Source organism: Talpa occidentalis, unplaced genomic scaffold (assembly GCF_014898055.3).
Source record: "Talpa occidentalis isolate TD23 unplaced genomic scaffold, MPIMG_talOcc4v2.1 talOcc4.14, whole genome shotgun sequence".
Classification (NCBI taxonomy): domain Eukaryota; kingdom Metazoa; phylum Chordata; class Mammalia; order Eulipotyphla; family Talpidae; genus Talpa; species Talpa occidentalis.
This window is the reverse complement of record NW_023601433.1, coordinates 60749204-60773332: the sequence shown is the minus strand read 5'-3', so window position 1 is coordinate 60773332 and position 24129 is coordinate 60749204. Positions and strand designations below refer to the sequence as shown.

The 24129-nt window shown below is 40.9% G+C and overlaps 2 protein-coding genes across 5 annotated transcripts in view; one reads left to right on the top strand and one right to left on the bottom strand.

Moving 5' to 3' along the window:
* The window catches only part of DHTKD1 (dehydrogenase E1 and transketolase domain containing 1), a 39141-nt gene extending 29658 nt beyond the window's left edge, over positions 1 to 9483 (bottom strand). For both annotated transcript variants that reach the window (XM_037510607.2, XM_037510608.2), the window contains exons 1-3: positions 9244 to 9483; positions 1741 to 1896; positions 421 to 632 (exon numbers count right to left, since the gene is read on the bottom strand). In XM_037510607.2, coding sequence (XP_037366504.1) covers positions 421 to 632; positions 1741 to 1896; positions 9244 to 9400 — 525 coding nt within the window. In that variant the 5' untranslated portion in view covers positions 9401 to 9483. The remainder of the gene's footprint in view (positions 1 to 420; positions 633 to 1740; positions 1897 to 9243) is intronic.
* Positions 9484 to 16255: 6772 nt separating this feature from the next.
* UPF2 (UPF2 regulator of nonsense mediated mRNA decay) overlaps positions 16256 to 24129 on the top strand; it is an 86179-nt gene continuing 78305 nt past the window's right edge. Inside the window, exons 1-2 of one of the 3 annotated variants that reach the window (XM_054695089.1) lie at positions 16256 to 16362; positions 22457 to 22836. In XM_054695089.1, the coding sequence (XP_054551064.1) occupies positions 16357 to 16362; positions 22457 to 22836 (386 nt within the window). In that variant the 5' untranslated portion in view covers positions 16256 to 16356. Of the gene's footprint in view, positions 16363 to 17494; positions 17539 to 17623; positions 17698 to 22456; positions 22837 to 24129 lie in introns of those variants that run through there. The other 2 variants (XM_037510606.2, XM_037510605.2) reach the window with 2 other exon arrangements.

The window sequence follows — 24129 nt, the reverse complement described above, 5'->3', positions numbered from 1 at the left end:
GAGTCCTGCTGCCTCTTCCATTAAGGCTGCAAACCAGCCAACTACTCAAATTATTGAGAACAGGTTTGTTGTCATCATGATATGCCTGTGTCAGGCTCACAGCCCTTGCATAGATTCTATTCTATTAATTTAATAGTCTCCTTCAAGAATATTTCCTTTTTGAACTTCTGGTAATGAAAAGAGAAGATCTTAAAGATTCACAATCTTTTACAGAATGAATAAAAAATGTATAAAAGTATGTTTACTCAGAGGAAAACTAAGTTGATGTGGATAAGCAGGGATATATTCAGAAAGTTAATGTCTTAATTCTCTCTCTTCAATATTTATAGATCTTGGTAGATATTTATATCTTTTCATTCTCTCCCATATTTACATATCTTTGTAGGCCTGATCCGTTGATATGAGTTGCTATTTTTATACCTGGGATTCCAGCATTAATTTTGACAGATGTTTTCGCTCTTCTGTGGTAAATGTCTCCTTTTTCAGTTCCTCAAACCGCTTGGCAAACCAGTCTTTCTCCTTCTGGCTCTGAAGTTGGGAGGTTTCGATAGAAATCTGCCCACAGTAAATTTGGTTGAGATAAGCTAATACTTCCTCAAGAGAGGCTTCGTCCTTCCCCATGCTCAATAATCCTATAAAATGGAATCAAAGGGATACTTTTAGAAAATTAACTATGTAACCAACTATAGGATATAACAAAATAATTATTTCAATTCAGAGCATTTCATTCTGAAAAACTTGCACCATTATCAATGCTTACCTAAATTTTCCTTAAAGGAAAACTGCAATAAAACTAGGAGAAGGGGAAAAATCTTTCTTCACAAGGACAGAGCATTCTACTTTATACCAAATTGTAATTCTATTATAATTTCAAACTAAAATTTGAAAACTATCATTCATCTGCTTTGGAGCTACAAATTGTATGTTCTACTTTTATTTGAAATGTCTATTAATATCTGTAAGGCAATGTCTATTACTGAACAGATGATCTTAATATAAATTAATATTGATAGCAACATGTTAAGGTAAAAATAAATCTCTCTCTGAATACCTGTCAAAGAAAAGGAAGGTCTGTAATATGTCAATAACTCAGCACCAAGTCATTTTATCAGTTATTTGCCTAAATTTACAATATGAGTTTAACAAGCCAACATTCACTTTATATTGCTTATGTTTTCTGACAATAAATTTTAGATCCTTGGTATTGTAATGAACACGGGGGTCAGATATCTCTTTGAGATGTTGATTTCAATTCCTTTAGAAAAATACCCAAACGTGGGATTGCTGGATCTTGTGGAATTTCTATTTTTAATTTTTTTGTGGAATCTCCACACTGTTTGCCATAATGACTGTACCAACATATTCCCACCAACGTTATAGAGAGTTCTCTTTTCTCTATATCCTCTTTAACACAGCCATTCTTATAAGTATGAAGTGATATCTCATTGCAATTTTGATTTGCATTTGCCTGATGATGAGTAATGTTGAGCACCTTTCATATACATGTTGGCCATTTGTATGTCTTCTTTGGTCAAAACACTTTTGAATGAAAAATGTGCCCTATTAAAAAACCATTCTAGAATCTCAAGACTGTTCCTCCCAGACAGTGCTTTAATGCACCCCTCATTGTCTTCTTGTACCCAATGAAATCTCAGCTCCATCAGCAAGTGGGTTATGCAAAAATAGAGAAAGGAGCTCAGCCAACTGTCAGATGGACAGTGTGTTGCTAATGGGTTTTACCTGTGGTATTAAAGGGTCCCTGTAGAGTCTGCACAAGGGCTTGGATTTCTGGCACATTCTCCTGCAGGGCTTGTCCAGCAAAGAGGGGGTTGATTTTGGCAGCTTTATGACCATGCTCACAGTATACTGTCACCAACCTGGCAAGACCATGATCAACTAATTCAGGGGAAAAATAAAACAATATGAACAGTTTAGGAAGTTCCCATAAAATCAGTTTTTCAAAGAAAGCTTTATGGACTTACACATTTTTTTTTTTACATTTTTTTTTTTTAGATTTATTTATTTATGCATACAAGAGCTGGGGCACAGGCCAGAGATTCAGGGGGTGAGAGAATTCACCAGAGACAGAATGGAGACCAGAACAGGCAGTCTTACTGAAATACACTGCTGAGGAGAGCAGCAGGCACAACAGGAGAGGTCTGCTGCGCCATGTGGGTTGCTCCCTGGCCTGCCAGGGATCCAACTGGTGCTGCAGTGGCTACTGACAGCTTCATATTGCGGAGACTTAACCCCTTGCACCACCAGGAAGGCCCTATTTTTATTTTTAGAACCTAAAAAAAGTTAGCAGATCTGGTTTGTATTCAGGGTATTGCAAAATATACCTCTTTACTTGCCACAGGCTGAGAGGAAAGACCATATGTATATTATATATAATATGTAAAAGGTGTGTTTACACTAATATGGCATTCAGAAGGATCATACTATGTCTAGTAAATTAATGATCAAACAATTCCAGTAAATGAACAGATTTTAGGTTGGAGGTTACTGGATCTTATTCAAATTATCCAGTTGTTTTATGAAATAAGACACCTACATATTTGAAGCTAAAATCCTGATAGACCACATCTAAAGCATCACCCCATGCGGGCCTTTTAATGAACAGTCTTCCCTAGGCTCTCTGTCATTGGCAAGATCCTAGTTTTCTTTTCTCACTGCAGATAATTTTGTTGAACTTAGTACTTAAACTAAAAGTCAACATCTTTCATCATGTGGTTATGAACTGCCCCCAAAAAATACCCAGTGCATTCCCACAGTTCGATTTCCATTACAGATGCATATACTTAAGGTATGCAGGAGTTTTGGACATTTATTAAAACATTGAAGACTCTAGGATGGGAAAATCCTAATTGGAATCTCTTAGAACCCTATTAAAATGAGATGGCTGCATATAGCTTCAATGAAGGAATTTCATAGAAAAACGTATTATAAAGTCAAATTAATTTGTACCAGAATAGTCTTTCTGTACAACAAACTCAGAGACCTAGACCATACAACTGATTTCATTCTATACCAATACTCTCCCTTCCCATGTCAAACACAGCATGTTTATAAAACAGATTTTTTTCTGCCAGGTATTTCTTACTTAGGGAAAAACAAACAAACAAACCACCAACCCTCTCCCCTGCAAAAAAAAAAAAAAAAAAACAATAAACAATAAAATAGCAATAAATAAAATAGCAACAATAAAATAGCAACAAATTTAAATAGAAAGATTTTCTGATGTTTCCTGTTTTTCTAATCCCTCCTTAAATCATGGCCATGACAGCTAAACAAGGATCACAGATTGATAATAAATGATAGTGATCAACTGTTGAATACTATCTTCTGCTATGCACCACACTAGGTTTTTCACACATACCATTTTACCCAGGCCTTGCAACATCTGTTAAATAGGTGTCATTACGTGCAGAAGCATACATCAAGACCTAAAGAGGTTTAGTGGCTTTTAAGAGGTGACACAGGTAATGAAGAAAGTGGAATGTGAACAAGTGTGTTTGTATTGAAGCTGAAATGTAAATTCAAGTGTGTTTAACTTCAATCCAGTAGTTTATCCATTTTACCATAATAAAAGGTAAAAAGGAGGACCTCCCTGGTGGCACAAGGGGTTACCACACAATCTATGAAGCTATCCACAGCCACTGCAGCACGAGTTCGAGTTCGATCACCTCTGGCCTGTACCCCAGTTCTTGTATGCATAAATAAATAAATCTTTTTTTTTTAAAAGTAAAAAGTAAAGTACAGAGCAAAAGAATGACAGAACTAGAAGCCTTTCAGATTAAAAAAAAAGTGTACAAGAATTAATGTCATTAGCTTGTATTGGTCTGCATTGGTGCTCCCAGAAACTATAGTTTCTCTCATGCAATAATAGTTCTCTCAACCTTTTTTGTTATGATTCCAGTAAAGACACCTGTTATTTCTAACATGAAACACACCAATGACCTCACTTCAATTATTAAAGCTCAGGGTCAGTAACCACTACACACTTGTTTGGATCTTATGGCGCTCATCCCCTCCTGGGCCCAAATTCCCCACAGTAAAATGTATTCCTATGAGTCAGCACCCCTAAATCTACCTCTTTTAAATTGGGATTGTTGATCAAAAAAATCTAGTTTACTTAGAAATTGAGGTTTACAGAGGTTAAAGTACAAGCTGTTGCTAACAGCCAGCTACAAAGAACACTCATCACAGGTCAAATTTTAACTAGCAAACCACTGCCATCCACAAGGTTAGTAGAAGCAAATTCATTATCTCTTTAAAGTCTAACATAATGAAGGTCTTAGTGAAAGGTGTAGTCATCCTATGAAGCTTTCACTTTTAGCCAAGATACACATAGGAAGAAAGAAGGCTGACAAAGAGCATAGAGGAAAAGAGACACAACACAACTGTGATGACCCCTCCTTCTACTTCACTATGTCACCTTTGATGGGGGAAGATTCCATGTGTCCATTTTCACTGGAGTTTGTCCTTTGATTTACTTTGCCAATACACAAGAGTTAAGTACATGATTCATCATACTAGTTCTGTTATTCCTGATATAGGCAGGTGTCATGAAAAAGATTAGCACCAATCAAACCAAGTCCCTTCATCAGCCTCCTGGTTTAATTAATAAAACTGATCATAGACTGTTTTTCCTTACATAAAAGTAAGGGAAAATCTGGCAAGGCTTCATTGTTATCATCAGCCAAAAAAAAAAAAAAGGAGTACTTTTTCTAAAACGTAGTAACATAGTAAGTGTGTGTTGTGCTTCCTTTCTTAATTCTCAGTGTTAAGGCTATTCATGCAAAATTCAGATGCACTAAATATCATAAATAAATTGCATGTACAGAATCCTTTTTCTATTTCTCAATAGGAACAGATCATTTCATAAACACTCTTTTAATTGTAGAGCTGAGAGGAATATAAGGCAGTCTCTTCACCAGGCAAGATCTTACAATGTAAGAAGATGATCCTTACACAAAACTGCACATAAGTTGGAAAAGTTCTGCAGCGTCCTAGAGACTGCACACTGAGAATTAAGGGAGTACATGGACTTATCTGGAAAGATTTCATGGAAGAGATGGGAAGAGACCTGGGCTGGGGGAAGTGGAGGAGGACAGAATGAGGGAGGGGAGCTTTGGATACAGGTAGGGAATGTGGGGGGTTTTATGTCAAAGATAGGTAAGAACTGAAAGCACAATGGGCCCCAAAACATGAAGGTTAGCATTGCATATCAAGCTAAAACTTGTTCTGAGAGGCAAAGTAGAGCCTATGTAGACGTGAGTAGGAAAATGACTCAGTATAACCAATGTTTTAGAAAGACTGGACTAGGCTATAAATCACAATAGCTGTGAAGCCAGCAGTTTTATCATCTGGAAGGCACAAATCTCTTTGAGACCTCAATAAAATCTATGGGCCATTTACCTGGAAACAGATACACATGCAGAGCTGTGCAAAGTACACAGACCCTGAGAACATTTTCATAGAGCTCCGTGGGAGCAGGTTAAAAACACCTGAATTAAACTATTTGGTGGGGAGAGGGGAAGTGAGGGGGAGACCAGAATTAAAGGCCTAGACTAGGATTCTAGGTAGTGAAAAGGTAAAGAAAGCAAGGTTTTGGGAAGTATAGTGCTCAAATTTTTTTTAAAGATTTATTAATGCATACAAGAGCTGGGGTACAGGCCAGAGATGCAGGGGGTGAGAGGATTCACCAGAGACAGAGTGGGGAGAAGAACAGGCAGATTGACGAAATACACTGCTGAGGGGAGCAGTGGGCGAGACAGGAGAGGCTGCCTCGCCATGTGGGTTGCTCCCTGGCTGGTCGGGGATTGAATTCGTGCTGCAGAGGCTGCGGATTGCTTCATAGTGCAGTGCTTAACCCCTTGTGCCACCAGGGAGGCCCCTCAAACTTTGATATTAAGAATGAGTTGAAACAGTTGAAGTTGGGTTGTTTGCCCCAGATTTCAACAATATATCTGTAGCAGAGGCTGGTATAACTCTCTTCTCTTTCAGAGTAGCAGACAGTTGAGCGTATGGCCAATCAAAATAGACACACACTTCCCCCACTTCCACACAGCCAATGTAGCCATATGACTAAGTTTTGGCCGGTGAGAAAGTAGTAGAAGTCATATCTGAACCTTCTGGATCCTGCCTCTAGAAGGAAGAGTGTTCTCTTTCCGTCTTCCTTTCCTCCATCCTGCTGACCAGCACATGTAGATAGTAGTGAGCCATCCTGGACTAGAGTTGAAAGCAACACCCAAAGGACAGTGAAGAAACAGAAGGAGTCTAACCCCCCGTGACTTTGGAGAGCACGGCTCTCAAACCTGATCAGACTTTAACTTATCTTGCATCATGTTATTCCAGGTCTCTATCACAGTCCCTAAACCCATCCTATCTAACAGAATTTGGTACAGAGGTGCATATGACCCTGGCTAGTGATCAGGTGGAGGGTGAGAGCCAGATATTTCAGCCGCGAAAGCTGGTGTGCACTGTTATGCTACCTGACAAAACATTTGGTACAACTGGCACCAGTGATATTCTGAAAGGCAGACTATGGTTCTGAGGCCTGTAGCTCAGTAGTGTGTGTTTGCAGTTTCCTTTCACTTTTGGCAGAAAGTTGAGGTCAAATTGGAGGTATTCAATCAGCAAAAAGATAAATGGATAAAGAACCCTTAAGGCAAAATCAGGGGAATGGACAAAAAGCAGAGGAAAGGAACAAAATAAATAAGTGAACATACTGTACTACATGGCCACATCAAAAAGCTTTATCATTTCTCTCCAAGAGGATCGGATAACTGCTGTTGAGCCCTCATTTTTTTTTTTTTTAAATAGGAGTTTCGGGTCTCCCTGGTGGTGCAAGGGGTTAAGATGCAACCTATAAAGCTGACCGCAGCCACAGCAGCATGAGATCAATCCCTGGCCAGGGAGAAACCCACATGGTGCAGCAGACCTCTCCTGTCTCACCCACTGCTCCCCTCAGCAGTTATTTCAGTCGATCTGCCTGTTCTGTTCCCCACTCTGTCTCTGGTGGATCCTCTCACCCCCGCACCTCTGGCCTGTACCCCAGTTCTTGTATGCATAAATAAAGATCTTTTTAAAAAATAAATAAAATAGGAGTTTCTTTGTGTATTGAATGTGTGTCTATGTGATGGGAATTCACAGAAGTCCAGATCATGAAGATCCACTGCCATAACTGATAGAAGGGACTGCATATCCTCCAAACAGCATGGACTTTGACTTGGATCCAGGATTTCAGGAAGCAGGAGAATACATTCTATATATAGGAAGCTATTTGAGTTGCCAAGGGAGTAGGGTATAGTGGTTGCTTATTATTTTCTATTATCTATGTTCCTCCTTTCTCACAAAATCATTTTCAGTTGGTTCATGGCCACTCTGAATAAAGACTATGCATTCCAGTCTCTGCAGATAGAGACATTTAACAAAGTTCTGGCCAGTGGGATACTTCCCTCTTACCCAAACAGCCCACTAGGAGATAATCATCACAGAAAGTTATTATTCTTTGCGATAAGTTCTAAGAAGATCTACATGCAATGGTAATTTTGACAAAAAGTTACAAAATGACTCACTTGCCCTTAAGTTTTAATTGAAGTTTTAAAAAAATAAGGAAAATAAAAATAAAGTTTTACCTTAGTAAAAAAATTTCTTAAGCTAGATCCTGTAACTGTGCAAGAAACAGTTGCTTCCCAGTGTTAATTTTACTTTTGTTCCCCAAGTAGCACAAAAGATTTTTAACACTTGGGGCCTTCCTGGTAGCACAGACGTTAAGTCAGACCACTATCAAGCTATCAAGCTATCACCAGCCACTGCAGCATGAGTTCGATCCCCAGCCAGGGAGCTAAAACCTACATGGTGCAGCAGACCTCTCCTGTCTCACCCACTGCTCCTCTCAGAAGTGTATTTCAGTAGATCTGCCTGTTCTGCTCCCCATTCTTGTCTCTGGTGAATCCTCTCACCCCCTGCACCTCTGGCCTGCACCCCAGCTCTTGTATGCATGAAAAACAATTCTTTAAAAGAACAAAAGAGGGCCTCCCCGGTGGCGCAGTGGTTGAGCGCTGGGTTGCAAAGCTGCCCGCAGCCTATGCAGCGCCAGTTCAATCCCCGGCCATCAGGTGAGGGTCCCACATGGCAAGCAGACCTCTCCTGCTGCCCGCTGCTCCCCTCAGCAGTGTACTTCGTCAGTCTGCCTGTTCTGCTCCCTGCTCTGGCTCTGGTGAATTCTCTCACCCTCCCGCGCTTCTGACTGTACCCAGTGCTTGTATAAATAAATAAATAAATCTTTAAAAAAAAAAAAAAAAAAAAAGAACAAAAGAAAGAAATCCCATTGCATTCAACAGAGAGAAATCAGGTTTATTCTAAGTATTACTGAGAATACTGAGATTAAGAGTAAAGTAGTGAGGCTTCAGTGTGTAATGTAAGATTCAAAGATCAGGGATTTAGATGATGAAGGCTGTCTTCATTACTAATCTAATAATTTGACCAAAGATGCCAAATGATTTTCTTCTAATAATCAATCTGTATTTATCTTCTATGAGGATGAATAAATATAAAATATCTCTGGGGCATAAACCAAATTCTCAAAATTAGTTTCTTGTACATGAACATGTAACAGAAGTTTATGTCTCTTAATTCATTAAAAGCACCAGTAAAATGGTTCTATAGTCAACAAAGAGTTTTAAACTCTGAAATTAGAGTAAGAGGCTAGTTAGGTATAGGATACAAATAAATAATAAATACTACGCTGTGATCCTAGATCACCCACTAACTGCCTCTTCCCCAGAGCAGTACAGCCCCATTCCCGCACAAGCCACTGACACAAGAGCCTTGGAGAAGGCCTAGAAAATTATCACTGGATAAACTGGAGGAGAGTTTGTAAGTGGGAGGCATCAAAACTTTTTCCGAAGCTTGGTCTTAGAAGAAAGCTAAATTCCCACGCATTACAGTCAAGTAATAGAAAAGATAAGAATTCACAAAACCAGTCTGAACTTGGAAGGTGAAAAGGTGACGAAAACACAGCACCTAAGCTGAGACTCCGACCTTAAGGATCCCTAATAAGGGAGGCTGCACAGGAGGTAACCCCAACATTGAAAACACCCACTCATTTCTGCACCCCACCTCTCCTTCCTTCCTACCTGCAGGCGTGCCTCCAGACACTCGACATACCCCCTCTTCCCTCCAACACACACACTCCCCAGCATCCCCAGCCCACAGCTCCCACCCAGCCCAGACCTGGGGGGCGCGCCAGACCGCCCCGGGGCTCCAGACTCTCTGGCTTCCTTGGTCGGTAGCCGTAGACGCCCTTTTCTGTCTGGTAGCCACGCCGGAAGAGGAGCCGAGGACCCCGGCCGAGGCCCCTCCTTGCAGCTGTGACAGTGGCCGAGGCCATGTTCCGCCAGGTCTGAACACTGGGGAGCACCGAGGGAGCCGTCGCCAGGGAGCGAGTGCAGCTGCTGGGCCCCTGGGAACCCGTGGCTGGGCCGCGCGGGCGGCGGGAGGCGGGAGCCCGCCCCGGGACAACGCCCCCGCGCCTGATTGGCCGGCCCCCCCCCCCCCCCCGAGCCTTCCCCGGGCAGAGGTCCACCCCGCGAGGCCACGCCCAGGCATCCCGCAGGACTCGGGAGGTCCTGGAAGCAGAGGTGGCCCTGGACTTGGGAAAGTGACCCGTGTTGAGCGCTCTGGGTTTACCTGTACAAAACTTGCATATTTCTGTATATTCTGTAGGCTCCTGCCAGGGCTAATTGTGTTAGGCAGGAGACAGAGCTGGGGAGTCTTGGGGAAGAGGCATGGTACTGGACATTAACACAGGCTGAGGCCGACCAGGCCATTGCAAAGTGAAAAGGCACATTTTCTTCACTGGAGATGAGAGGCAAGTGAAATACCTGCACACTGATAGTGACTATCCTTATTTCTAGGAAGAAATCCCTTCACCCCCTTTAGGGACAAAATGCTTTTACCATTGTTATGCCCTTTAAGTTAACAACCCCTCTAGGCTAAGGATAAAGAATCCACCAAGATAGCAAGGGGTCACAGGCACAAGGAGATTACAAATGATCTCAGAACAGAGAAAGGATCCAGCCCCTTAATTATGCTTGGTTTAAACTGATTAACTAAAACCACCCTTTTCTCTGGAAGACACACTGACCCTGTCCCCCATGTGGCCTTCGATGTGCTAAACTGCAGAAGTGTCAGTAAAACCTTGCTTGGTGCCTGGAGGAGTAGAGTCTTCCTTATTCCTATTTCTCTGAGAGCTCTGGAACCCAGAATCTGATAACATAATCATCTGCCACCCCTCTGCTGGACGCCTCAGAGAACAATCACATATATGTGAGACTAAGGGTTGTGAAATGGAAAGGTCATATGAAGGAGAGAAAATCAATACCCCACCTTTTGTAGAGCTATTTGAGATTCTCCACTGGTCTATCTCAAACTTTTTAATCCTATCACTCACCTTTAACTTTGTCAATCTAGGAGGGAAGAGAGGAAATTTGAATCCTTCCCCAGTTTTCCATTATTCCAGTCTGTTGTGCTGGTATAGTCCATATTCCTAAGAACATTATCTATAAGATCAAGATATCTTTCCTACTCATGCATCAGCCACCATTCCCACAGAGTGCACTGCTGTGATACAGAGATGATAAATACAATGCCTGCTCTTAATCAGTTCTCAGTCTAGTTGCGAACTGAACCCAACACACAGTATGAGAGATGCCACAATGCAGGCACAGGCAGGTGCCCTGCAGTCACAGAAGAGCAGCAGCCAGCACATCGGGTGTGTTAGGGAAACTGCCAAGTTGAAGGCTCTACACAGAATTTTCAGGGATGAAGAACAAGGCAAATGCAGACAGGGGTAAAAACATGCAAGAAAGAGATATATCATGAGCACAGATGTCTGAACGAGGTTTTGAGACATGGTAAGACTTTCCAAAAGGCTAGAAAAGTATAGGTGTGATAATGTAATAGTGTGATAGCCACATAAAGGGGAGATTCTAGGTTCCCTGTCCCACCAAGAAAGGGTGGAGCTGAGCATCCACAAGAAGCCAGAAGAGACCGGGAAAAGCACTTGGGAAGAAATAAAAGGGGACCAGGAAGAAAACCTGGAGGAGGCAAATAGGACAGACAGACATGTAAAGAAACTGCACTTGCTTTTCGGCCTTAGAATTGCACCAGGGACTTGTGGAACATGGAAGGAGACACTTGAGATGTGGGCGAGAGACCTGTGCGGAGGCTGACAATGGCAGACTTTATCTCTCTTATATTTTGATTTTGCTTTTTCCCTTCCAGATTAGCCCAGCCCCTTCTGCCCCTTTCCTCTGGTTCCCAGTCAGAAGGTGCCTTAGACTAGCAGCAAGCTTCAGGGCCTCGGTGACCCCACTTTGGGTCAACCCTGTTTGGCTGGGTATTTACCAGAGGGAATGGTAACTTTGGGTGTTTCATTGGAAATTATTTTAACTATATTCTTTCTCTTCTCTTTATTGCACACTAATTGTATTAAAGTACTTTTCTATGGAATGTTTCATACAATAGAGTCTGTTTTGTTTTTATGCAGTAGATGGCAGAATCCAATTAAAACAGGCAGATTTGGGGGTCCAAGATAAATGGTTGATTAAATTCATGTGAGTATGATGTGACTCCATTGTGACTCTCCCACTAAACTGTAAACTACAAGAGTGTGGGAATTATGTCTCTCTTCTTCTTTGCTCTATCCCTAGCACCCGATACACTGAGTGAGTAAATGAATTAATGGAGATGTAGAATATAGGATGTAATGATCAGATATGAAAACTAAGAGGTGCCTCCCTGGTGGCGCAGGGGTTAAGATGCAATATATGAAGCTATCCGCAGCCACTGCAGCACCTACCAGGCCAGGGGGCTACCCACATGGCTCAGCAGACATCTTCTGACTCGCCTGCTGCTTCCCTCAGCAGTGTGTTTCAGTCAATCTGCCTGGTCGCTCCCCACTCTGTCTCTGGTGAATCCTCTCACCCCCCCACACCTCTGTCCTGTACCCCAGCCTCTTGCGTGCATAAATAAATAAATCTTTAAAAAATTATTTTATTGTAGACTTTGTTAAGAATGGATATTTGATAAGGACAAATATCTAAAATGAATAATGTTCTTTTTAATATAATAGGCATCAAAGCAATAGAATAGGGAATGGAAGGTGTAAAGACTCAGGCCTAAAAAACTGTATTTGACTATCTTTGCTATTTATTTTTTATTTATTTATTTATTTATTTGTTTGTTTGTTTGTTTGTTTGTTTGTTTCATCAGTCTGCCTGTTCTGTTCCCTACTTTGTCTCTGGTGAATCCTCTCACCCTCCAATGAATCTGGCCTGTACCTTGGTTCTTGTATAAATAAATAAATAAATCTTTAAAAAAATTATTAAATGCCTTCTATGGTCTTAGGACACAAAATGAATGCACTACAAATCACAGCTTCAAGAAGCTCACAGTCTCAATGGGGGAAACAAACACAAAGCAATTTTTCCAGTATAATATAATTAAGGTTATAATTGAGATGTTCAGAGGCTACCATGGGAAGCCAGGTAGGGGCAGGGACCTAATTCCATATGTGTGAGGCAGTGGTAGTAACAATGGTTTCCCTGAGGAAGTCAGGTGTGAGCTATTAGTCTGAAAACATTCATGGGGAAAAGGGAATTCCAGGCAAAGTCATGACATGTGCGCAAAGGGAGAGGAAGTCCTATATGTATAGGTTATTTGTTTTGGGTGGAACTTGGAGATGTGGCAGAAACTCAGAACATAGGCAAGAGTTACACATTATGAAGGGCTCTTGCTGAGGACTCTGAATTTGACCTTATCAGTGGCTTCCAAAGTGGGCTGGCACAAAGGGCTTTGCAGTATGAGCCATTTAGACAAAAATAATAGAATTTCTTTTTATTTTTATCTTTTCTATTTTGGGATATTGTACTTGTTCCTTCTGTCTATATGCCTAGCTGCTGCAGCTCTTCACAACTACTTTCTGATGTCCGTCTTTTCCCTTGAAGTCACTGAAATTTTGGCTCTTTCTCACTTTTTTTTTTTTTAAGCTCTGTTCCTATCAATCCCTTAGCCCCATTCACACTCATACTAGTACCTCATTTCCTTTAACTTCCCTTCTTCTCATCCTTAGTGTCCACAGACCTCTGTTATAATCATTCTCTTGCATGCACTCCCAATTCCCTTTTTCTCTGCTATTACGCTCATGGAGTAAAAACAACAATCCTGATTAAATCTAATTCTACATCTCTTCTGTAGAAATTGGAATTTGTAGGTGGTTGATTTTACTTAATAAAGTAGGTTCTCAGCAAGACCTGGCAAGACCTGTGTGTCTCCTTTGCTTTTACACTCTCCAAGTTTTTCTTTCGTTGTTTTTTCTCACTAAATCACCCACAATTTCTCCCTCACAATTCTTTCTGTTTTTTTTTTTTAAAGATTTATTTATTTATGCATACAAGAGCTGGGGTACAGGCCAGAGATGTGGGGGAAGGGAGGTGAAAGGATTCACCAGAGACAGAGCAGGGAGCAGAACAGGCAGACTGACTGAAATACACTGCTGAGGGGAGCAGCGGGTGAGACAGAAGAGGTTTTCTGCACCATAAGGGTTGCTCCTGGCCTGCCTGGGATCGAACTCATGCTGCAGAGGCTGCGGATTGCTTCACAGTGCAGCACTTAACCCATGTGCTACCAGGGAGGCCCTCCCTCACAATTCTTTCAAGCTGAGTACCTTACCCCCAATTTAGAACATGGGAACACACACACAAAGATAAAAAGTAAAAGATAAAAACAAAATCCTTCCTCACATTAGACTTTTCTATGCGCTTCACAATAAAATTTCTCAAATAAGCTGTTTTCAATGTTTCCATCTTCAATTTAGTCTTTAACTATTCCAATCTGTCCCCACTACTTTACTAAATTGTCTCCTACAAAGTCTCAATATTGATCCCATGGCATCAATCCAACAGGAACTCCTCTGTCCTCATATTATTTGTTCTTTAGGGAACATTTGAGACAGCAATTTGATGATTTGCAGATTTTCATCTCTAGGTCAGAACTCTACTCTGAATCGCACTTGCCCACTTGATATCTGTAGTTGTATAACATGGACCTTCTAATTAGAGTATTATTTCAAAATTTGCATCATTGAAGAAGACTTTTCTAACCACCCTTTTCTCTGTCCAGTATTCCCTAACAGATTACCCTGTTTATTTTCTTTGTAGTATTTATTCTAACCATTTCACTTTTTTGCTTATTTACCAATGACATCTTGCTTTAGATTATAACCTCATTTACTGAGCTTTCTCTACTTGCTATATAGTGTTTTGAGCATTTTATAAGGCCATCTAATTTGCTCTTTTGACTAATCACTTACTAAAATCTAAAAAAGGAGTAATTTCACATTGCCTCACCTCTTTTTTGATGAAATTAATAAAAACAAGTGCTAGTAAATTGATTTTCAGTTTTAAAGTTCCATGACAAATTTCAACTTAGTTCAGTAACTAGTTATGTTAGGGGGAAAGGATGTCCTGAGATAGTCAGGCACCCCGTTTTGTATCGGGGTTGCTCTACAACAGTTACTTATTGGTTACATATTTAAATGTATCTTCAACACAGATTTCTTGTAAGAATGGATACATCTCAACACATTCATTTTAGAAATGAATGTTAAGCAGACAGAGGCAAAGTTGTTTGAAAAACTTTAGTTATATAAAAATGAGTTGGGTGCATTAAGAAACAGGTAGCTCAAACTAGCTTAATCAAATTAAACATTGGCTTCTAAAAGATAGAGCTGGATTCAATCAAGGTGTAGTACACACTCAGAGCAATGTGTTTTTTCCGTATCAAGTGATATCTCCACATCAGAAGGCTTTTTGGTGGCTAGTTTCATATTTTTCTTTGGAAAAAAAAAACACGGGAGCATTTTCAGTCTAACAGTGTGCATAAAGGCAGGGAAATATCGCAGAAAGAGCTTGAATTTTGGAGTTAGATTTGAAAATAATAATAGGGCCTCCCCGGTGGCGCAGCGGTTGAGCGCTGGGTTGTGAAGCTGCCCGCGGCCTCTGTGGTGCCAGTTCGATCCCCGGCTGCTCCCCGGCCACCAGAGGAGGGTCCCACATGGCGCGCAGACCTCTCCTGCCGCCCGCTGCTCCCCTCAGCAGTGTCCTTCGGTCCTTCTGCCTGCTCTGCTCCCCGCTCTGGCTCTGGTGAATTCTCTCACCCTCCCGCGCTTCTGACACCCTACATGCTTCAGTAACTTAATTTCTGGTCCTTTTAACTAAAAAAAAAAAAAAAAAAAAAAAAATGAAAATAATAATAGATTCAACATATTACCTAGTTTTGTGATCTTGAGTAAGTCTATGACTCAGTTTCTTTAAAATGGGGATCATAACCCTACCTACAGGGTTATTGTGATATTAAAATAACAAATGCCAAATAGCAAATGTTCCATAAAAATGCCCTCTTCCTCTCTTTTGATCTCTACATTTTTACTCTCTCTTTAACACCCGATGAAAAGCAATTGACTCGATTTAGGATAATGATTTATCAACAGCACAGGTAAATTTATTTGGGGGAGGTTCTCTCAAAATTGCTTACCAAAGGTACAGAATATTGGTATTAATCTCTTTCTTTATCACTACTCTTTAAATAAATAGCCTATTGGTAATGTTTTGGGGGGAAAATCAATTATGGGAAGCATCCACACTTCCACACTTCAGTTTGGGTGGGCAATTTGCGTGCTAAGAATAGATGGGAATAAAACACTAGAGAAAAATTGGTAAAAAGGAACGAAAAGGTATTTAGGCCTGCCTCCGATAATTGAGGTTGCTTGCAGCTCATTAAACGCAAATAAGACGAGTTTAGCACCTTTGTTCCTTTGGCTCCAGATGAGACAAAGCCAACCTGTACGAAATTCCAGTTAGATCATGATGGCAGACCCTTAGCACTGTTTTCCATAAAATTCGGAGGTCAGATGCACAATTTCAGCAACCGAAGACGGATTTAAGTTGTGTTGGGGTAAGTTGATGTCCATTTTAAAAGTCGACGGGTTCGTATTCGGAGGAAAAGACAAGACTTGTCCATATTTTTTAATGGGTGATCTCACTCAACAACTCAGGAAGATCATTCTATGGTTATTTAAAAATTCTGCTTGCTGGGAACCGGTACTTTTGTAACAGGGTGGTCCCCAGGAAAGGGGGAGGTTCCCTGCCCCTCCCAAGGGAGGGTGGAGCTGAGCAGGAAGAGGAGAAGCTGGAGAAGAGACTGAGGAAGGAAGGAAGCAGGATGGAGCCTAGAGACACGTGAAGAAACTGTGCTTGTCTTTTGGTCGTGGACTGGGTGACACAGATGTGGGTGAGACCCGTGGGGAGGTGACAATGGCAGCTTTTATCTTGATGTTGATTTTGCTCTTTTCCTTCCGGGCTTGTCTGGTTGTTTGTGACCCTTTTCTGTGGGTCCCCACTGGAAGATGTTTTAGACTTGTGGCAGGCTTTGGGGCCTTGTTCTGGGCCGACCCCATATGGATGGAGTTTTACCCACGAGGGGATGGGTAACTTTGGGTGCTTAATTTAGAAACTAGACTCTTTGCCTTACCTGTATTGTTTCCTAGTTTTTATTAAAGTTCCTTCCCATTAAAGTGTCATATGTTTTGTGTTGATGCGGCGGATGGCAGAACCCATTTAGAATAGGCAGGTTTGCGGGGTTTGGGCTGCCCCTCTCCCTGTCCTATAACACTTTCTAACATCCGTATAGAAACACCTTGATTCTTCCTCACGCTCGGGTGTTTTTATGGAGAACACCTAAAAACCGCTTCTGGAAATTCCCCCACAGAACTTTGTGGTCTTTCTAGGGCACTCTTAAAAGTAGACCCATTCTTAACCAACTTCTAGTTTCTTCACCAGCCATATTCTTCAGTTTTTCCAGTTTCCAACTTCCCCAATCCTCAACCTCCCCCCTCGAATTAATCCAATCAAGCTTTCCTTTCTTAGACCTCTTCCTTACGTTTGCTCCAGCAAACTCCCAAGAGAATCACGTGGCCAAACTTGTCCTTAATGGCGCCCCGTAATTCTCCTACTGTTCCACCTCTGTACCTTACCTCCTGTTAGCTCCGCCCCGCCCCATTCTCGCTTTCTCCTCCCCCTCCCCCTCCCCTAGTGTCTGCGCTTGCGCACCTCCAATTCAGGCGCTTTCCCTTTCCTGGCGACCAATCCACTTCCTGCCTCCGGTCCTCGGAACACTCCTCCCCTCTGCTGGGGCCCTGACCTGAGGTGCCGATTATGGCTGCCCTGTTGTCTGCCTGTCTGAAAAAATTTTCTCCTCTCGCTAAGTGGGTAATTTGAAACCAGTATCTAAGCGAGTGGTCACTGAGGGCTTTTCTCTCGATCCTCCACCTCAAGGTTAAGCTAAGGACATCCGTATCCCGGCGACCGAGCGATCCGGACTCTTTGTTTTAGGTCTGGCAATAACCCGGGCAGCTTCTTCCTTTCCGCCTCCCTCCGCCCCGCCCCCACTCGCAGCCCGGCCGCGCTGGTGAGTGGCGGGCGGGAGGGCCGGCGGGCGGAGGGAGGAGGGGGAGCAGAGGGAAGGCGGGCCCTCGACTGCGAGATAGGTGGGGGGAGGGGAGGGGAGAGCCCGGGCGCTGGAGTTGGTGCTGGGAAACCCGGGGCTAATGTTGACAACAGGCTCGAGGTGAGTCCCGGGGAACCTCCTTCCCCTCCGCTCCAACGATCGGGGGGACGCAGGGCTGGGGGACACCGGCCTGGACTCCTACTCCCTGGGGGACTCGGGAGGCGACTCCGCACCCCAGCGCTTCGTGGGCGGCAAGCAGTAGACGGACCGCGGCTTCGGCGTCGTCCTCTTCAGACCCCCGTCCCGGAGGCTCCCATTAACGTGGGAGCCCCTCGCCTGGGGCGGGCATGGGGGGCGGAAGAAGGGGTGCCTGCTCCCCTGGCCCGGGCTGGGCCTCGGGGCTGGAGGCGGGGAGCCTGCTGTGGCGGGGTGAGGGTGTTTGGGGGTGTGGAGTAGAGCTAGAGGAGGCTGGGGAGAGCTCTTCAGAGACGAGAGGGAGGCGAGGGCGAGGAAGTGGAGAGGGTGCTCGTGTGGGAGGATGTCCTCGCCCGAGCGCCTCAGTCTTCGTTGGTGAGGCAGTGTGGGGTGAGAAGTTGGGGTTGGGGCACCAATGGTCCGCGAAGGTGACCGTGGATACCCTAAGAAGGGGAGTTGTGGCGGGGAAGGGTGTTAGGTATAATAGGAATGTGGATCAAGAGCAGGGGGTTGTGGGAGATGTGTGCTTAGGGGCAGGGAAAATTTGGGGGTGGTGGGCATGGATTTTGCGTCCTTTTGGTCACATAATCTAGCTGGTTCTTTATTTAATTTATTTATTTATTTTTTTTTTTTTGCCTTCGTCCCAAGACTCATAGTACTTTCTTAGGACTGTTGGACTAAGGAGGTGATTACAGGATATTTGGGCTCCAGATTGGCGAAGTAGTGCCTGCTTTCAGGCTTGGGGGTACACACTGGACCATACGATCAGGTGCTCTTTTGGGACTGGTGACTAGCGTGCATCAGATCAAAGTAAACTCTCCCACCTCCCATTTGTCATAGTTTTTAGGTATTTCTGTAAATTGTGCAGTTGATCAGAAATTCAGCTTGTGCAATTTATTATCACTCTGGTGAAAGCTGTGAAAACTTTGAATGAGTTCTTTATGCTAAGGACTTTCTTTAAAGGCAGGCACAAGGGAGGTAATGCCCCTGTGCAATTCTGCCCTGAGAGCATTTGGAATAACAGAGTTAAAAGGTAAAACAACAATCCTTTACTCTGAGTATTTTCAGAGCAGTCTGATTGTGATTTCATGCATAATCCATATGGTATTTGCACCTCCTTTCCCCCGTGCTCCCCAGTATATGCCATTGTATCTTTTTACTGGTAAAGTAGTTTTATTTCTTTTCAAGGTTCAGAGTATATTTAGAAAAGCAAATAAAATATACAGTCTAAGTGCCAGGACACTATTTTGGGAGCTAGGAAGGTGTTTTTGAAGCATGGCTTCCTTTTAAGGACTGTTTGAATTTAATTGCACTCAGTAAGATAAGTTGTCAGAGCTGATCATATTCCATTGAAAAGATCACTAATTTTTATCTTGATTATTTTGAAATAGAATCTATTTAAAATTCAGCTTTTACTTATAAAAGTTGAAACACTTTTGATAAAATACTTAACTGTTTATTAAAGCATGAATTTATCAACATAATTTTAACTTAATATTAAATGTAATATAATGCTCAGTTTAATTTTTTTAAATGACATGTAGATGCATGTTGATCTGAACAGGATGTTTGTATATTTTATTTGGCTTTTTAAATCTTAGGTCTGGGTCTATAGTAGAAAAGAGTACTGGACAGTGAGACTTGACCCAGCCACTAAATCAGTTGTATATAATCTTGGGCAGGCCACTTTTCTACCACCTCTGTGTGAAAATTGAGATTTGATAAAATCTGGTAGTCTTTAAATATATCTTCTGATGAACTTTTCAGTGTTCCATGTGAAAGAAAATAAACACTGAATTCCTCCCTTATGCTAGCTACTATGCTAGAAGTTTAAGAATGCTAAGGTTGATAGCAATATCTCCTTTTTATTGATGAATAGACTCAGAGAAGTTAAATTGTCTATTTTCAGTACCTAGCAGATTGCAGTTGAGATGCAAACCAAAGGTCTGACTTCAGAACATACGTTGTTTTCCCAGATTTCATTGAAACCTTTACACAAACCTTTAGATTTTTGTAATAAATTTTTTTCACCAAAATTTAGTTCTAACAGTTCTATGGGGTATATCCTCATAAGGCTGAAATGATTCACAGAAGATACTAGTACCGAGACTTAAGGGTCTTATTAAAAATCTGTTTTATGCTCTAGCGCAGAGTATCATTCATGAATGCCTACTACAGTTTATTTGATTCGGTAGGTACTTAAAATGGTATTGAGTGAATGAATATTGCAGAGTCCCAAAAGATTGGGACACTGTTGAGCTTATAAAGATGACCCTTTATGATTCCAAGTGAATTTCTTACTGTTTTCACAAAAGTTAACATTTTTATCATCTTAAACGAAAAGACATTTATTGTATACTTTTTTTTTATTGTATGCTTTAATGCCATTCTTTTTATTGTCTGAGAACTGGTTCCTTGTGTTGCTGAAATGTTGCTTTTTGCTGATTCACATCAGAATATGTAAATTTTACACACACATATTTGTATATAGTGACAAATACTTCTAAATAAGATTGTATTGTACCTTAGGAATTACCTTGCCCCTGTATGTTTTAGCCAGAATCTATCAAAAGTTAAAAACATGTAAAAACTCTTTGAGATTCATAATTCTGTGATTTGTCATAGTCAGTACCTACGATCTAGTCTTCCAGCTCACACTTTGGTACTCTCAAGGTTCTTAATAACTTGGTTTAAGAATATGGGTTCAGATTGCAGTTCTGTCACCAGCTGGGGAGGCCTTGGTTAGGTTACTTGGTTAAGTCTCAGTTTTCTCATTTATTAAATAGGAAAAATAATACTATCCTCATAAAGATTTTATTATTAGCTGAGATAATGTTTGTAAGATGTTTACTGTGGTATCAGTGACTAGTGGTAACTCAAAATTTGCTTGCTTTAGGGCATGGTATTTTTCACACTAAACCTATGTATTTAATTAAGGCTCTGTAAGAATTGAAACTACACGTCCCAGATAATGTCAGTGTTAACACTGTCTTGCCACATAAGTTAAGTAGTTTTGCTCTTCCATATTTTAATGATTACTTAAATAGAATTAACAGCCTTTTTTTGTTCCAAGTCCCACCAATGGGGTTTCCTAAAGCCTTTCGGTGTAATGGTTAAAATGGATGCAGAGAACTTGAAAGTGGAGAGAATAAGAGAGTAAGAGAAAAAGGGGAAGAGGTTACTGAAAGAAGATTCAAACTATGGCATGTGCCTCCAAAAATTATTTAGAGTGTCTATTGGTCTGGTTTTATCTTTTTGTGAAAACATTTTAATCAGTGCTGAAGTAAATGCTTTGTGTGTTTGTAAAATTTTATTGTAAATTTTTGTTTGCTGACCTAGTTTTTAAAGATGTAATTTAAAACCTATATTTGGAAATATTTAGGACTACTGCAGGTATCTTTTCATTTTAATAAAAAACTATAAAGTTTAAGCAGTCCTGTGCTTCTAAATAGAATATTTTGATTTTGTTCTAATCAGTTTTCAGATGATTTAGGAACTAAAACATGAAGCTCTGACCATAAAGAAATTGTTAGAGCACTGGTTTTAAGTCAAGGAATAAACTTTTAGAGCACTGAAATTCTGAATTTTGGTTGGAAATTTTTTGCTTGCTTGTTTCAGAGTTTTATTTCCGATTCAGTGTATGGGAGACTGTATTAAAGACAAGGGTTTTCCGGTAAAACACTCTGTGAGGATGAAAATATTCTGTATCTATATTCTGTTAATGTGGTAGCCAGTAGTCCCATGTGAAATTGAACACTTGAAATATGAATAGTTACTGAAGAACTGAATTTTCATTTCTATTTAATTTTAATTAATTTACTTGAAACTAGCTATATACAAGAAGTGCAGTGGTTTTCAACTGGTGGTGATTTATTTGTCCCCAGGGGACATTCTGCAATTTCTGGAGTAATTTTGGTTGTCAAAACTGGGGAGATACTACTGGCATTTCCATGTTGCTAAAATTCATACAGTACACAGGATGGTGTGTCCTCCACATTCCCAACAAAGATTTCTTTTCCCAAAATGTCATTAGTGCTGAGATTGAGAAACCCTGGGTAGGTGGCTACTGTATTTAGATGTAGGCAGAATATATAGATTTTATAATCATCAGTTTTTATAGATTATTTTTGACTAGTACTAATGAAGAGATTAAAGGTCTAATTTAACTTGGCATAGTTACCAGCTTTTTTATTTGAAAGCTTGATAAAATATAGGAAAGGGGTGAAATTTGTGAGTCTTCCAATTGTCTATTTTGTTTGTTGATTTATAGGACATAAGAGCTTGTTGATGTTCCAACTTAAAGTCTTTAATTGCAGTTGGATAATGTTGGGGGTAAGGCTGGTCCAGAATGTTCTATACATACTGAAGTATTTATGATGTAATGGTAAGTTGTTTTGGGGGTTGAAAATGATCAAGTCTGAGTGATAGGTATAATGAACTTATACTGTGCTCTCTAATTTTGCATTTGAATTTTTCTTAATAAAAAGTTTTTAAAAAGTACTTAGACATACTAATAGATAGAACACAGAATGTAATCAATAAATTATTTTACCACAGAACTATTATTCATTATTTAAGCATTTAATCTCTCATAATTGCTGAGTTACATTAGTATGTTGTGCTTTAAAAAATGGTTACAGAAAGTCACTGTATTTACACTACTGGCATTTTTTTGTTCTTGCAGATTGTCCTGGGTAACATAATGCCAGCTGAGCGTAAAAAGCCAGCAAGTATGGAAGAAAAAGAATCTTTACTAAACAACAAGGAAAAAGACTGCAGTGAAAGGCGGCCAGTGAGCAGCAGGGAGAAACCAAAAGATGAGATCAAGGTTACTGCCAAGAAGGAGCTTATTAAGGTCCCTGAAGATAAAAAGAAGAAACTGGAAGAAGATAAGAGAAAAAAAGAAGACAAGGAACGCAAGAAAAAAGAAGAAGAAAAGGTGAAAGCAGAGGAGGAATTAAAGAAAAAAGAGGAAGAAGAAAAAAAGAAACAGGAAGAGGAGGAGAGAAAGAAGCAAGAAGAGCAGGCAAAACGTCAGCAAGAAGAAGAAGCTGCCCAATTGAAGTAAGAACATTTATTTTAATTATTGATGTGAAGGAACGGAAAGATGGAAGTATTTTGGAAAAGCAGTGTTTTGTTTCTTTTTTTTTAAAGAAAACCTAGGGCCTCTATGGTGTTCTCAGGCTAAGTCTCAGCACTATCACTACTACAACCTGAGTTTGATCCCTGGCCAGAGAGCTACCGTATGCTGCTCCCCTCAGCAGTATATTTCAGTGAGTCCGCCTGTTCTGCTCCCCACTGTGTGGTGGAATACTCTCACCGCTCCCGCCCCCTCACTTCTGGCCTGCACACCAGTTCTTCTATGTGAAGAATAAATAAATAAATCTTAAATAAAAAACAAAACAAAACCTGAAGAGTTCAGCCTTGAAAGTTAAGAATATCTTAACTTGTTCCGTTGGTGTCATTGGCTAGTGGCATGCTTGTGCAGTAATTCTTAAAATTTGATTTATGCGTACAAGAACTGGGGTGTAGGCCAGACGTGCTGGAGCAGGGTGTGTGTATTTAAGAGAGAATTCACCAGTGAGTGAGTGGGGAGCAGAACAGGCAGATCTACTGAAATATACTGCTGAGGGGAGCAGTGGGCGAGACAGGAGGGGTCTACTGTGCCATGTAGGTTAGCTTCCTGGTCGGGGATTGAATTTGTGCTGCAGTATCTGGCGATAGCTTGCTAGCTCTGTGTCTTTCATCTCTGTGCCACCAGGGAGGCCCTAAATAACACTTTTTAATATTTTTTGAGGTCTGGGGTCATTTGGATTTTTTTAAAGCTTTATTTTCATGGTATAACACTCCTTCTTTTCATGGTGAAAATCTTTAGTTCTTAATGGCTACTATTTGCTGAGTTTTTATTATGTGTCAGGCACTGAAAGAAGTATATCTGCATATATCCTTGAGGCAGTCCTAATGAAGTTAAGTTTTATGATCCTCAATTTACAGATTAATAAAGCATAGTTTGAATAGGTTAAATAACTTGCCTAAGGTCACAGTAGACAGTGGAGCTGTTGAGATTTCAACCTAGGTTGGCTTGGCTTTAAAACCTTTGCCCTTAAGCACAATTCCATGCTTCCAGTTATCTGTATGTAACCTTATAAATCTATACAAGTAATTTAATATGCTGATGGGAAAACAAGGTAGTCTTTATAGGAAGCCAATCAGAGTGTAGCAAAAACGACAGTTGTTGAATACATTAAGCTCTTGTGTTCATATATACATATATATATATAATCTAAAAAGCTATTTGTAAACCTGAATTTTTCTAGATCTCTAGAACAGTTTAGCCTTCTATTTTCTTACCAAAGT